Consider the following 12,550-nt stretch of genomic DNA (forward strand, 5'->3'; position numbering starts at 1 on the left):
CAACAGTATTTTAATACAGTGTCTCTATGAAAATAGTGTTTGCGGTTTCTTATACGTTTATAATTTTACGACTATCCACAAGATAAAATCAGTTTCAGTTAGAGAACGCGACTGAATTTGATCGCGCGATACATCGAACGGAAGCATTTGTTAAATCACTTTACGTTATTTTATTAATTTTGTTTTGCTACGATACTATACATTAATATCAAAACCAACATATAGAATCATATTTCATATATTATATCTTTGATAAGATTTTTTTCTAAGTACTAAACAAATACAGACAATTCGTAAACATTATATTCGCTGCTTGCAATCGAGATCGCAGGAAGAATCTGCCTTGATCATGATTACCGGAAGGCCGCAGCTGCAAACCATTTCTTTGCGCAAAACTACACATTCGCTGCAACTAGAAGCTGTACAGCAATCCACATATTTCAGTTTCATATGATTCAGACGTTCTTGCGCAATTAGATCTTGTATTCGTTTCTCCAATTTAACAGCAATTTCTGAAGACAAATAATTTTACCTTAATAATTATTTTTGTAATATATTACGCTATCAATATTCACCGAAACTTATATTTCGCAACTGAAACGCAACACTCTTGCCGAACATGTCAAACTCGTCAGTTTTCTTTTTTCCTTTAATGTCTTTCACTGGTGGAGCACAATCTGTGTAACTAATGTCTGTCTCCTGAAAATTATTTCGTACATTTAATGTTACTTGTAACTTTTGACAAACTTTACATTTATTCTCGTAGATTGAACTAAGGACAAGAATCTATTTACTAGATCTTTTTTTATCAAGTTAAAAGGTACTTCATTTTCCATACACACTTGACAAGCTGTACATGCGGTTTTGAAATAAGAAAGTTCAGATTGAGTGGCATGCTCAGTACTGATACTTCTGATGTTACTCCCCACATCAATTTGAGATACTTTCTGCTGATGCAAGTAATATTTGCAATCTCTTGCTGTAGTTTGTGAAGTAGTTACACCCTTCTCTTCCGCCAGGAAGAAAGGTGGTTTTTCTGCTTTCCTAAGTGGATCATGTTTTAATATATTTTATTATGTACACTAATATTAATCAGTGATGTATTAACACTATGCAAATGAAATAAATTACCTAAGACGAGTACGAGGTTTAGCTATATTCGATTTGTCACAATAACAAGTTTCATATGGACAACCACAGTCTGTGCTTAATGCTCTCGGTTCTGCAGGGACTGGACGTGTCGACTGCTCCTGTGTTTCTTTATAGTCATAACTTTCATGTGTATCTGTTTTGTCGCTGCATATCTATAACAAAATTGTTATAATAAATAAATAAAATTTATACAATGTGTTTTGTTATAAGTTGATATGTACCTTGCAGCAATCACTTGTACAATTATAAGTTGGTATAAATGGGAAAAATAGTTCATGGATTATTGGAAACCAGTTTGCTATTGGTCTATAAAACTTCTCACAGGAAATTGCAGCACTGATTTTAGACAGCTCATAACAGTATTGGGCCTTTACACAGGTAATTCTTTTGATACAATCATAAACTGTTAAACAGCAAACATCCATAGAATCCACAATTTCTTTGTAAGCTTTGTAACGACATCGTCTGTTCTTATAATCCGGATGAAAAGGATTTCTTAGACATTCGTGTTTACTGTAAAAAATTACTAATCTCAACGTTAGACTATCGGTCCATGCAATTGGCATGATAAATTGCTTCGATCATTTGTAGCATAATCAGGTTATTTAATCCCCCACTTGCATAGATGCCATTATTTACATATCATAAAAGCTATATATACATATCTTGAGCTTATACTAAAATTCGTAGCAAAAATTTGTATGCTGAAAGAATGCAATGAATGAATTACGTTCGGATTATACATCATACATACGTAAGATTCAAAAAGTTACTAGAATTTAGAAAAATATACATGAAAAAAAAAATGAAAGAATACATGAAGTATATAGTCGTTTAGCTATATTGATTTTCTTACGTAAATGTATGTGCATAGTGAAAGAATAAGATGAATAATTCTTAATATAAATAACAAACGATATACAAAGATCAAAAAATTTATTCAGCCATGTTTCTTGTTAAAAGCATCATTATAACAGTATCTTAGAGATTAAATTATTTTAAATTACATCTGCGTGTGAAATAAGAATTATTTTTAACCATAAATTCGATGTAATATGTTCTATGTTATAGACTAGAACCAGCGGTGTATACAACAAAATCTAACCCTTGAAGCTAGCATTTTCCTAATAATTTATTTTTATTGATAAAGAGTTGTCTTTTATATTAAGTAATTCGGCTTTTTACAAAAAAAAGTTGCTTTAAATCCTTAATAGATTTTCGGTTATTAAATTGCGCATGCATTCGTAGCTTCAAAGTATTCAAACACGTGAATATGTAACAAAAATGTCCATATAAAACCATGAATATAAATAATTTGTCACATGTTTGATAGCTTTATATTCTAAAACAACTTATGCTCAGTGTGAAAAATATTAGCATTTCCTTGTATCATGCGTCATTAACAAAAATATACATTTTGCCTCTAATGCAAATAAGTTTGTATGATTAACTCTGTTACTTATGTAACACCATATTATATACAATATGATATCCTTCGTATATAACAATTATACATGTATCTTTTCATAATTATTCATTGTTAAGATTATCTTACTGTATTATCTTACTTATCTTACTATATTATTTGTGCTATCGACGTAACCTTACGAAGAAGACTCAATCGTCGAAGCCATTGCAGGTAATTGTTGAGGTACAAAATTTATAACTTCATGATAAACAAGTTCTACAAATAATAAAAATGAATTACCGCGTTAGTAATATATTAATGACTATTTATAAAATATACATATATATATATTACAGTGAAAACATATACCTTTCCATTTTTCAACAGGTAAATCCATATCTTCAAAACTTTGATCATATGGTAAAGATACTGGTTCATCAGTTGGATCAGCATACTGTGCAAGATATGGGTGAGCTAAAGCTTGTTCTGCTGTAATTCGTTTCTCTGCATCTAGTTCTAACATTAATTCAAGTAAATCTATAGCTGAAAAGTAATAAAAAATATGTTAATTTAATTTATAAAAATAATTTTAATTTAGAAGACTTTTTAAATTCGGTAATTACCTAAAGGATTTGCCCCGCGAAATACTTCTTTGAAGTTCTTTTTTTTTAGCGGAGGTAAACTTTGTATATAGTTTCTCGCCTAAAACAATATTTTTACTTATTAATTTTCAGTTTTTACATATAATTTGCATTATTTCAATATTTGAAATTTATACAATATTTCATGAAAATATTCTTCAAAAATTGTGCATGTAATACCTCATAAATGCGTTACATATTTTTGTTATAACTCATATTATACTTTTTTTGTAGCTCTTTTAATATTAATATTACCTTATATTTTAAACTTCAAAGCAAAATCATATTATAGACAAAATTATTTTTAATATTATGGAAAGAATTATAAAATGCGAATAAATAATGTAAAAAATTTTAATTCATAAAAAAAATAATTAAGAAAGATTGCAAAAAATATTTATCGAAAAAAAAAATTACCTCTTGGCTGGTAATTTTGCTTAAAGTTTCCTCTGTGGGTGTACCACAGAGTACTAAAACTCGTGTTAGATGATCAATGTCTGCTTATAGTTAAGGTATGTTTGAAGCATAATTTATTATACAGGAGTAGGAAAAACTTAAAGCAATGTAATATGAATTATGGTTGTAATTATTTGAAGCATTTGTTAGCATTCCAAAGTACGAGTTATAATATATATATGGAAATAACATATATTCACCAAACAAATTTGTAAATATTATGAAGATAATTCTTTCATTTTAGTCATATATATATATATACATATATATATATAGTGAAATTTATTAATCAGGGAAATATTGATAAAAAAACATGTAACATGCGAGGCAATTAAATTGTAACACGCTATCAATGAGCAGCATGCATTATTTAGGCTTTTTCTATGGATAAATTCTTATTTAACAATTTAAAAATTACTTACCGACTCTGACGATATTTTTTGCATAAACTCGTCACGTGGAGTACCCAGTATCTCCATTATTAAGTTCAGTTGGTGTATATCTGCTCTTGCTAAGGTTCCACCACACCTTTTTCTACTTTCACTATATGGATACTTTGATTATTACATAAATACAACAGACAATTTCGTGCATTGAAGCATATTAAAAATTATATACATATCTGAATGAATTTTTACTTGTAAAGTAAAAGCTAATTTTCCTTGCTATCAAACAGAAGCTAAATTAAAACATTTTTTGCCAACTGACAAATAAAATACTATGTAATTAACATATTAGTAAAACAACTGAACATTTTAAAGCAGGAAAGAAGCCATGTAGAGCCTTAGCGAAAAGCATATCTTTTAATTCTGAGATGGTTAAAGATGGTTAAAGATTTATAATATTCATTGAAGATGAATTGTGAAAGAAGTTTTATGTGCATACAAGTACAACATAATTAGATGAAAACCACAAACAACAAACTTGAATATTAGACATTGATATTAAGAGGAATTATAAAAAGCATGATTGGTTGTAAAAAGGATACGATCTGTTCCCGGAAATAACGTTCTCCCCGTTAATAGCTCGGCCATTATACATCCAACAGACCATATATCAACTAAAAAGCATAAATATTATACTATTGTGTATTATAAGATATTTGCAAAAAGAAAAATAATAACCACCTGTTTGATTATAATGCATCCAATTAAGCATAATTTCTGGAGCTCTATACCACCTTGTAGCAACATAACCAGTCATTTCATTTTCTGTAGGTCTGGCTAATCCAAAATCTAAAATTTTCAGCTCACAATCTTCATTCACAGCTATATTAGAAGGTTTCAAATCCTAAATTTGACAAGAATGTATTTAAAGTATTCTATATTACATTTAAATTGTTATTATCAATTATGCTACTTTACCCTGTGTATTATACTCGCAGAATGAATATATTTGAGACCACGAAGGATTTGATATACAAGAAACTGTACATGATCATCCGAAAGTTTCTGAGTTCTTACAATATTATTGAGATCTGCACCCATCAGATGCGTGACTAAATATCTATTAAAAGTACATGTGATTACTAAAACATGATAAGGAGTCATAATCAAGGGGTTGAAAAGAGATAATCAACATTATAGAAGTACACAAAAGCACTTACACCTGCTGAAAATCTTCTAAAGAAGAAGAAGGATGGAATACATCCAATAAACCAATTACCTGTAATGAATTATATGATTATTTCATTGTAAAACTCATTGATTTTGATTTGTGCAGGTCAGTAATAGCATGATGGAACTCACTATACAGAACATAGTTGTCCCTAAATTTAGTAACAAGATAAAGTTTCTAAATCCATTAATTTCTACAATGCCAACTTCAAAGATATATTGAACTTATATATAATCCACATTTGTATACTCACATTTTCATGATTCATATGCTTCAACATACGGAGTTCCCTGTATGTGCGTTTTGCATGCACAGCTGATTGGAATGGTCTGGCTAACTTTTTTATTGCTACTTTCTGTCCAGTTTTTGTGTCAACTGCCGAACTAAAAATATATATATGATTCCTTAATCCAGTTTCTACCATGATTTACACAGAATACAATAATATATATAATATATAAATACTCAGTTGTAAGATTATGTGAATGTATATTTATAATAAGGAAGTAAAAATTCTTGTAATTCAGAAGGGTATCAATAAATACATACATATTACAGTTTACAATTACAATAATAAACTTAAATCTTAATAACTAACTTAAACATAATTATTTAAAATTATATAATATATGTATATGTATATATAAATCTTCTTTTATGATCATAAGAGGATTTATCTTTCTAGAAAACACAACGTATTTCATGTACTTAAGGAATTAAATAATAAAGTAGGAGTTAATATAAATTTATTAATCAATTATTAAATCCAAGTGGAAGTTCTGTGAAATGTTTTACCAGGAAAATTCGGGTATAATACATCTCATTAAATTCATCTTCGCGGAAAAGCATTGTCAAATAATTCTAATTTTAGTTTGGCCCATGATGTAGAATGCGACGGTGCATGAGATACTTGCACGAGCTGCCGCAATCGTAACATTTACGTATTGATAATCTCGTTAAAATCTAAATTACAAAATAAGAAAAAAGAAAGAATGACATATGTGTATATACGATTTTAAGTGGCATAATGAACGATCGTAGAAATGTCAAGGTTATGATTGGTTCATGGTCGCAACCAAATCTTAAATTATTAACGAGATATGGAGCGGGATCGTTTAAACATTATAAACAGGTTCCCGAATAAGGAACAATCTAAAAAATATATGAGATTAGGATGGTATTATGCAATTATTGAAACATATAAATTTATGTTGAAATTGTTTTTCTGAATTCTTACCAGACCTGACCATAAGCTCCTGATCCCACTGGCGTGAGCATTTGGTATCGTTCCGGAACCTCCCATTCGGTCCTATTTATTTCGATTTTATGAAACTGCGGCATGCTACATTCAATTTCTCAGTCACGCCGCTTGATAAAAGAAAGTATAACAACAATTACAGCACAAACACCACGCACTAACGTTTGAAACCGGAGTTTACAGACACTTCATGCATTTCCAAATTAGCCCAGTATTAAAAACTATATACCACATCTATCGTATAATCGTATGTCTACGATCCCTCGAAGTCGATTCTGTATTCAGATCGATAGCGTATTGAAATTTTTTGTAACGGCGAGAGGTCGATTTGTCTTTCTCGATACTTGTTTTTCGTCGATTAAACAAACAATGTATTCGATTTTGAGAGGGGGGGGATTTTTATGCAAATTCAATTTTTGTGAATTTAATTGATAGACTAAGTAATAAACGGATATCTATCCTTTTTTGCGAAATATAAAAGTGCAAAAATCTATAGAACGAATATAATACATAAATATATACAAGATATGCAAAGCAGAGTATTTATCATAATATTCTGTGGATGAAACAAACTTCTATTTAAATTCAAAAAAATAATTTAGATTCCCAAAGAAGAAAATATAAAAATCTGGAACAAAAGTTTAAAAATATACAGGAAAAAAAGGTTATGTAACTTTTAAATGGGAAGTTGACTTAGGACATGGCCCACCCTATATATTTTTAGTCTTATTCCATTGTCTCTTTCCCCTTAACTCGAGACAGCTTTTATTTCTGCCAGTTAGTCCAGCGGCTCTTAATCTTTTATTTATCACAAATCTCCTTTAAATAATTTTTTATTGTCGTGGATCCCTAAGACTTAATTCAAGATTTAAATAAGTAATGTGTAAAATATATATAATTAAAACACATTAACTGTTCAACAACCTTCTTGGAGAGAAGAGATTCATTATAAATAAACTAAATGATTTTTATTCGAATAATATAATGATAACTTGTATGTATGAATATTTTGTGTTCCCTGGGGACTATGGATCACAGATTAAGAACCGCTGATCTAATCAAGTCATGTCTCATATGTGTCTTACCCTCTCAGCTATCATTTCACTCTTACCAACTTGAACGATGACCCAATAACCTAATCCATGACGGTAACGCCATCTATAACTTCGCTGGTGCGCGGGCTAGGAACGACTTAATGTAGGATGTGATTTTTGAAGCTATAATTGAGCGATTGTAGCGCCACTCTCTGTCAATTATTGCGTATCTAACACAAAAGAAGCTCTTGCCCCATAACTAGTGACATTAGTAAATGACGTGGTAAAATTTGTTAGGAACACGATCTTTCTTGATGAATATGAGCATAAATGATGAAGAAATGATTGAATACGAGCCTTCGATTAGAAACGTAATCGAACAACGGTCTTTGCGATGGATATTTGTCGGTGGTAAAGGTGGAGTCGGTAAAACGACGTGCAGGTTAATATTCTAACCTCAAAAGTTCGTTTGTTTATCGCAGTTCGATCATCGTTTGTTTTAATTTCCAGTTGTTCGTTGGCTGTGCAGTTATCAAAAGTCAGAGAAAATGTACTCATCATATCTACTGACCCGGCGCACAATATCTCCGACGCGTTTGATCAAAAGTTCAGTAAAGTTCCGACGAAAGTAAAAGGTTTTGAAAATCTTTTCGCTATGGAAATAGATCCAAATGTGGGCATTACCGAATTACCAGAGGAGTATTTCGAAAGTGAAGCAGGTATTTTGTTTTATCAATGTTATACCTTTGCATTACGCTTTATTTTGCAATGTTGTTGATAGTTTGATGAGTAAATGTACACATAAATTGCTTATGAAACAGTTCCAGGAGGAGAAGCCATGAGATTGAGTAGAGGCATAATGCAAGAAATTGTTGGAGCATTCCCTGGTATAGACGAAGCAATGAGTTATGCAGAAGTCATGAAGTTAATAATACTTTGTAATTTAACAATATTGGTGAAACCATAGAAAAATTTTCTTACCTTTGATTTGGATGATTATGAAATATGCTATAGATATTAATATCTTGAACAACTTTTTTCTATACATATAAAAAGCATAGTATCTCTCTTAGTTTTTGAGATATTTGCAGAAACCTGTTGATACTTCTACAATTCTACTTATTCCACTTATAGTTGTGCATCTATGACAATATATGTGTCAATATTGGTTGCCATCTTCTCATCTGCTTATCTTCTGTTTATAAACAAAGGTTAGGTAAGCTCAAAGGTCCAGCACAAAGTTGCATATGCGAGGCTGCAAGAAATATGTTATTTATAATATATAACTTACATAAAAGCGAATATCATCAATGTATTGAGTTTTGGTTTGGCTTAGGTTATTCTATTTAGCCGCCGCATGAAATAATAACAAATTAATTATAAAAATAATAGGCGAATGAATAATTGATATTATTTTGCGAAAAAAATAATTGTTATTATTTTAGACAAGCGTTCCCATCTGCCGCGTGGCAGCCTTATTAAAAAGATTAACCCAAATTCAAAACATTGATGATGTCCTTTCTTAATTAAATTATAACAAGCATTTCTTGTAGTTATGTATATGCAGTTGTGCATGAAACTTTTAAGCTTATCTGACCCTTGTTTATAAACTATAGGCAGAATTCACTGTAGTGGTACTGGCAGATTTTTGCAAATCCTTCTAAGCGAAACTGCCAGTTATATATATAGGAAAAAGTTGTTTAAAATGTCAAGTTTTATGACATAAATAAAAATCATCGAAATCGGAGGTGACATAGCTTTTCTGTAGTTTTACCAACGATATTTATATGTGATATAATTTAACTGTTTGATATGTTATCCATATTTTCAGGTTGGTTAAAGGAATGAACTTTTCTGTTGTTGTTTTTGATACTGCACCCACTGGTCATACTTTAAGATTATTATCATTCCCACAAGTTGTAGAAAAAGGATTGGGGAAATTAATGCGTCTGAAGATGAAGATTAGTCCTTTTATTACACAGGTCAGAAATATTTAGTTTAATGAATGAATATAGTATCAGCTTAAACAGTATTCCTATTTCAAAAGTACTTTGTTATAGATCAGTTCATTATTGGGAATGACAGATTTCAATGTAGATACATTCTGTAACAAAATAGAGGAGATGCTTGTTGTCATTCGACAAGTTAATGAACAATTTAAAAACCCTGACCAGACTACATTTGTTTGTGTGTGCATAGCAGAATTTTTGTCACTGTACGAGACAGAAAGACTCGTACAAGAATTAACAAAATGTGGTATAGATACTCACAATATCATAGTGAATCAGTTATTATTTTTAAAAGAAAACTGTACATCTTGTAAGCTGTGTCTTGCTAGGCATAAAATACAAGACAAATATTTAGAGCAGGTAAATTAAAATATTATGATTTCATATTATTTCATATAGAAGCTTAAGAAATTAATACAATAACTCTTTGCTAGATAACGGATCTTTATGAAGATTTTCACATTATCCGGGTTCCTTTATTAGAAAAAGAAATTCGAGGAGTCCAACAAGTCAGAGAATTTTCGGAAAATCTTGTGAAGCCATATAAGCCTTAACGTCTGTACAATTGTCATTTCGTAAAAATATATAACTTTGACATGTAATCAAAAAATTTTTAAACTAAAAAGATCACTTATACATGATGAAGTTTGTATAAGAAGCAATACCTTTTTTTTTTATAATATTTAGTATAATAGGAATGCATATATTAAAAATTTCAGTCTGGTGTATAAGTATATTAAACATTACTTGATCAATTATATATGTGTAACTTTTATTTTTGTTTTTTATACTACCGATTTGATTAAAGAATTTTAAAAAATATTTCAATTACTAAAATTTTTTATGAATAGAAAGGATATCACTTAATAATATTAAGTTCTTTTCCAATATGTACAAATGCATTTACAGCATATTCTATGTCCTTTTCTGAATGTGCAGCACTAATTTGAACACGTATTCGCGCTTTATCTTTTGGTACTACTGGGTAACTAAAACCAATAACATAGATTCCTTGTTCTATAAATAGAAAACGATTATTATACGTATTGCTAAAAATTGATACATTACATGATATATTGTAAATATTTACCAATCATTTTATCAGCAAATTTAGTAGCTAATCTTGCATCACCTATCATAACAGGACAGATAGGATGATCGTCACCAGCAATTGTAAAACCAGCTGCTTTCATATTACTTCTAAACAGATTGGTATTATTTTTTAAATGATCCAAAAATTCCATAGAGTTTGTTATTAAATCCATAACCTATATACAATATTAAAAAATAAAAATATGAGTGATCACATTATTTCTGTTATTTTAACAAAAAAAAATTGACATTTTAGTATACCTTACTAGCTGATGCAACTACAGGTGGTGGCAATGAATTTGAAAATAAATATGGTCTGCTACGTTGTCTCAACAAATTAATAAGTTCTTTTTTACTAGTTGTATAGCCACCTGCTGCTCCACCAAGAGCTTTGCCTAACGTGGAGTTAATGATATCAACATTTCCTAATTGATTAAAATAATCCTCTGTGCCTCTAGAATTAAATTATTCAATATTAAAATAAACTTTATAGTTAAACTAATTATTTTTCAATAATACAATATATTTAAAAAAATTAGAGTAAGTTAATAAAACCCACAGTAAATTTAGGTCCGAATTTTAAAAGAAAGTTAAAAAATGTGAAAAGAACTAAACAATTGTTATAGAATAAAAAATTGTATCGGCTGTTAAATAGAAATTTAATACAAAGTGTATCAAAATAAATGTAATTACCTTCCAGCTTTTCCAAAAAATCCAGTAGCATGACAATCATCTACAAACGTAAGGGCGTTATATTTCTTTGAAAGCTCTAATATTTTTGGTAATGGAGCAACAGTGCCATCCATAGAAAAGACGCCGTCAGTTGCAATCAATCGTAAACGCGAAGACATACTATCCTGTAGCTTATTCTCCAAATCTATCATGTCCCTATGCTTGTACCTTTGCAAAATATAATATATTTTTACATAATAAAGAAAAATAAAATAAATTTAACTCACTCACCTCTGTCTCCTTGCTTTACATAACCTGATACCGTCAATGATGGAAGCATGATTAAGCTCATCACTTATAACAGTATCTTCAGGTGTTAATAATGTCTCAAATAACCCAGCATTTGCATCGAAACAAGATGCATAAAGAATAGCATCTTCTCTGCCATGAAAGTTAGCAATTTTCTTTTCTAATTCTACGTGAATGTCTTGTGTACCACATATAAATCTAACAGAACTTAAACCTGCTCCATACTTATCCAGAGCAAGTTTTGCAGCAGAAATGACTTCTTTATTATCCTAAATTTAAGAAATAATGAACATTGATTAATATGATAAACACAATTTTATCATATTAATTTTAGAAATTCTAATATTTACTGCTAATCCTAGATAATTGTTAGCACAAAAATTTAGGGCCTCTGTTCCATTTGCTAATACAATACGTGTTCGTTGAGGCGAAGCAATTACTCTCTCCTTTTTCCAAGTACCAGCTGCCTCTATAGCTTTCAATTCTGGTGTTATACATTCTGCCAGTAAGCTCATGGATTTTCCCAATATTATCCACCTTCTATTTTGAAATGTTATACCTGTTAAGAAAATAAACATTTAAAACACAATGTTTTTGTTCACAATTATAGTTGAATCAAAATATAGTAAGAATAAGATACATTTATTAAGAGTAGAATTCATATTTTAGTGCACTATACAATTCGTAGCATATCTCAATGAATACTAGAGTAATTCTTGATTCTGAAGAAGTGAAAGTATAATGAACTGGACAAACCTGTTTAGGTGTATAATAATCTTCAATCTCTGCATAACTTCGTTTTATAGGAGATGATCTGTATGTAATCTTTTGCAGGTAATATAATCATTGAAAAATATATCAAATATAAAATTTGATAAAATTGTAATATTTAGGTAAAAATA

The 12,550-nt window shown here is 29.8% G+C and overlaps 4 protein-coding genes across 9 annotated transcripts; 1 reads left to right on the forward strand and 3 right to left on the reverse strand.

Moving 5' to 3' along the window:
- Window positions 1–220: 220 nt before the first annotated feature.
- LOC132914270 (uncharacterized) lies at window positions 221–1,926 on the reverse strand. 3 transcript variants are annotated; one of them, XM_060973248.1, is made up of 5 exons: window positions 1,374–1,926; window positions 1,132–1,304; window positions 843–1,044; window positions 576–699; window positions 221–512 (listed from the first exon to the last, which is right to left on the reverse strand). In XM_060973248.1, exons 1-5 carry the CDS (start codon window positions 1,716–1,718, stop codon window positions 301–303), a joined length of 1,056 nt encoding a protein of 351 aa, XP_060829231.1. In that variant the 5' UTR covers window positions 1,719–1,926; the 3' UTR covers window positions 221–300. The 3 variants fall into 3 exon arrangements, with proteins under 3 accessions (XP_060829231.1, XP_060829232.1, XP_060829230.1); XM_060973249.1 differs by having other exon boundaries at window positions 576–735; window positions 825–1,044; XM_060973247.1 differs by having other exon boundaries at window positions 795–1,044.
- A 145-nt stretch (window positions 1,927–2,071) lies between these two features.
- LOC132914271 (mitogen-activated protein kinase p38b-like) lies at window positions 2,072–6,902 on the reverse strand. Of its 2 annotated transcripts, none has more exons than XM_060973251.1 (10): window positions 6,512–6,902; window positions 5,528–5,657; window positions 5,264–5,322; window positions 5,022–5,163; window positions 4,785–4,947; window positions 4,646–4,717; window positions 3,619–3,698; window positions 3,184–3,262; window positions 2,930–3,103; window positions 2,072–2,836 (listed from the first exon to the last, which is right to left on the reverse strand). In XM_060973251.1, exons 1-10 carry the CDS (start codon window positions 6,613–6,615, stop codon window positions 2,757–2,759), a joined length of 1,083 nt encoding a protein of 360 aa, XP_060829234.1. In that variant the 5' UTR covers window positions 6,616–6,902; the 3' UTR covers window positions 2,072–2,756. The 2 variants fall into 2 exon arrangements, with proteins under 2 accessions (XP_060829234.1, XP_060829233.1); XM_060973250.1 differs by lacking the exon at window positions 3,619–3,698 and adding an exon at window positions 4,080–4,159.
- An 885-nt stretch (window positions 6,903–7,787) lies between these two features.
- On the forward strand, window positions 7,788–10,333 carry LOC132914272 (ATPase ASNA1 homolog). Its single transcript, XM_060973252.1, has 6 exons — window positions 7,788–8,008; window positions 8,077–8,285; window positions 8,388–8,490; window positions 9,398–9,548; window positions 9,627–9,935; window positions 10,010–10,333. The coding sequence occupies exons 1-6, from the start codon at window positions 7,881–7,883 to the stop codon at window positions 10,127–10,129; spliced, it is 1,020 nt and encodes a 339-aa protein (XP_060829235.1). The 5' UTR covers window positions 7,788–7,880; the 3' UTR covers window positions 10,130–10,333.
- On the reverse strand, window positions 10,323–12,498 carry LOC132914264 (2-amino-3-ketobutyrate coenzyme A ligase, mitochondrial). 3 transcript variants are annotated; one of them, XM_060973237.1, is made up of 7 exons: window positions 12,405–12,498; window positions 11,999–12,207; window positions 11,631–11,917; window positions 11,361–11,567; window positions 10,929–11,121; window positions 10,666–10,843; window positions 10,323–10,592 (listed from the first exon to the last, which is right to left on the reverse strand). In XM_060973237.1, exons 2-7 carry the CDS (start codon window positions 12,161–12,163, stop codon window positions 10,435–10,437), a joined length of 1,188 nt encoding a protein of 395 aa, XP_060829220.1. In that variant the 5' UTR covers window positions 12,164–12,207; window positions 12,405–12,498; the 3' UTR covers window positions 10,323–10,434. The 3 variants fall into 3 exon arrangements, with proteins under 3 accessions (XP_060829220.1, XP_060829218.1, XP_060829221.1); XM_060973235.1 differs by lacking the exon at window positions 12,405–12,498 and adding an exon at window positions 12,289–12,368; XM_060973238.1 differs by lacking the exon at window positions 12,405–12,498 and adding an exon at window positions 12,328–12,344.
- Window positions 12,499–12,550: the final 52 nt, after the last annotated feature.

This window comes from Bombus pascuorum, chromosome 14 (genome assembly GCF_905332965.1).
Source record: "Bombus pascuorum chromosome 14, iyBomPasc1.1, whole genome shotgun sequence".
NCBI classification, from domain to species: domain Eukaryota; kingdom Metazoa; phylum Arthropoda; class Insecta; order Hymenoptera; family Apidae; genus Bombus; species Bombus pascuorum.

Bases quoted from the DNA above. Each gene is read 5' to 3' on its own strand.
- LOC132914270 (XM_060973249.1), bottom strand. From the start codon at position 1,718: ATGCCAATTGCATGGACCGATAGTCTAACGTTGAGATTAGTAATTTTT. The intron at 1,045-1,131 runs GTAATTTATTTC...TGATCCACTTAG, and splicing joins AAACCTCGTACTCGTCTTAG to GAAAGCAGAAAAACCACCTT. The intron at 736-824 runs GTACCTTTTAAC...GTTTGTCAAAAG, and splicing joins AAGTGTGTATGGAAAATGAA to TTACAAGTAACATTAAATGT.
- LOC132914271 (XM_060973251.1), bottom strand. From the start codon at position 6,615: ATGCCGCAGTTTCATAAAATCGAAATAAATAGGACCGAATGGGAGGTT. The intron at 4,718-4,784 runs GTGGTTATTATT...TATGCTTTTTAG, and splicing joins GATGCATTATAATCAAACAG to TTGATATATGGTCTGTTGGA. The intron at 3,699-4,645 runs GTATCCTTTTTA...AACTATAAGCAG, and splicing joins GTTATTTCCGGGAACAGATC to ACATTGATCATCTAACACGA.
- LOC132914272 (XM_060973252.1), top strand. From the start codon at position 7,881: ATGAATATGAGCATAAATGATGAAGAAATGATTGAATACGAGCCTTCG. The intron at 8,009-8,076 runs GTTAATATTCTA...TTTAATTTCCAG, and splicing joins GTCGGTAAAACGACGTGCAG to TTGTTCGTTGGCTGTGCAGT. The intron at 8,286-8,387 runs GTATTTTGTTTT...CTTATGAAACAG, and splicing joins GTATTTCGAAAGTGAAGCAG to TTCCAGGAGGAGAAGCCATG.
- LOC132914264 (XM_060973235.1), bottom strand. From the start codon at position 12,310: ATGAATTCTACTCTTAATAAAT. The intron at 11,568-11,630 runs GTGAGTGAGTTA...TATTTTGCAAAG, and splicing joins TGTAAAGCAAGGAGACAGAG to GTACAAGCATAGGGACATGA. The intron at 11,122-11,360 runs GTAATTACATTT...ATTTAATTCTAG, and splicing joins TTTTTTGGAAAAGCTGGAAG to AGGCACAGAGGATTATTTTA.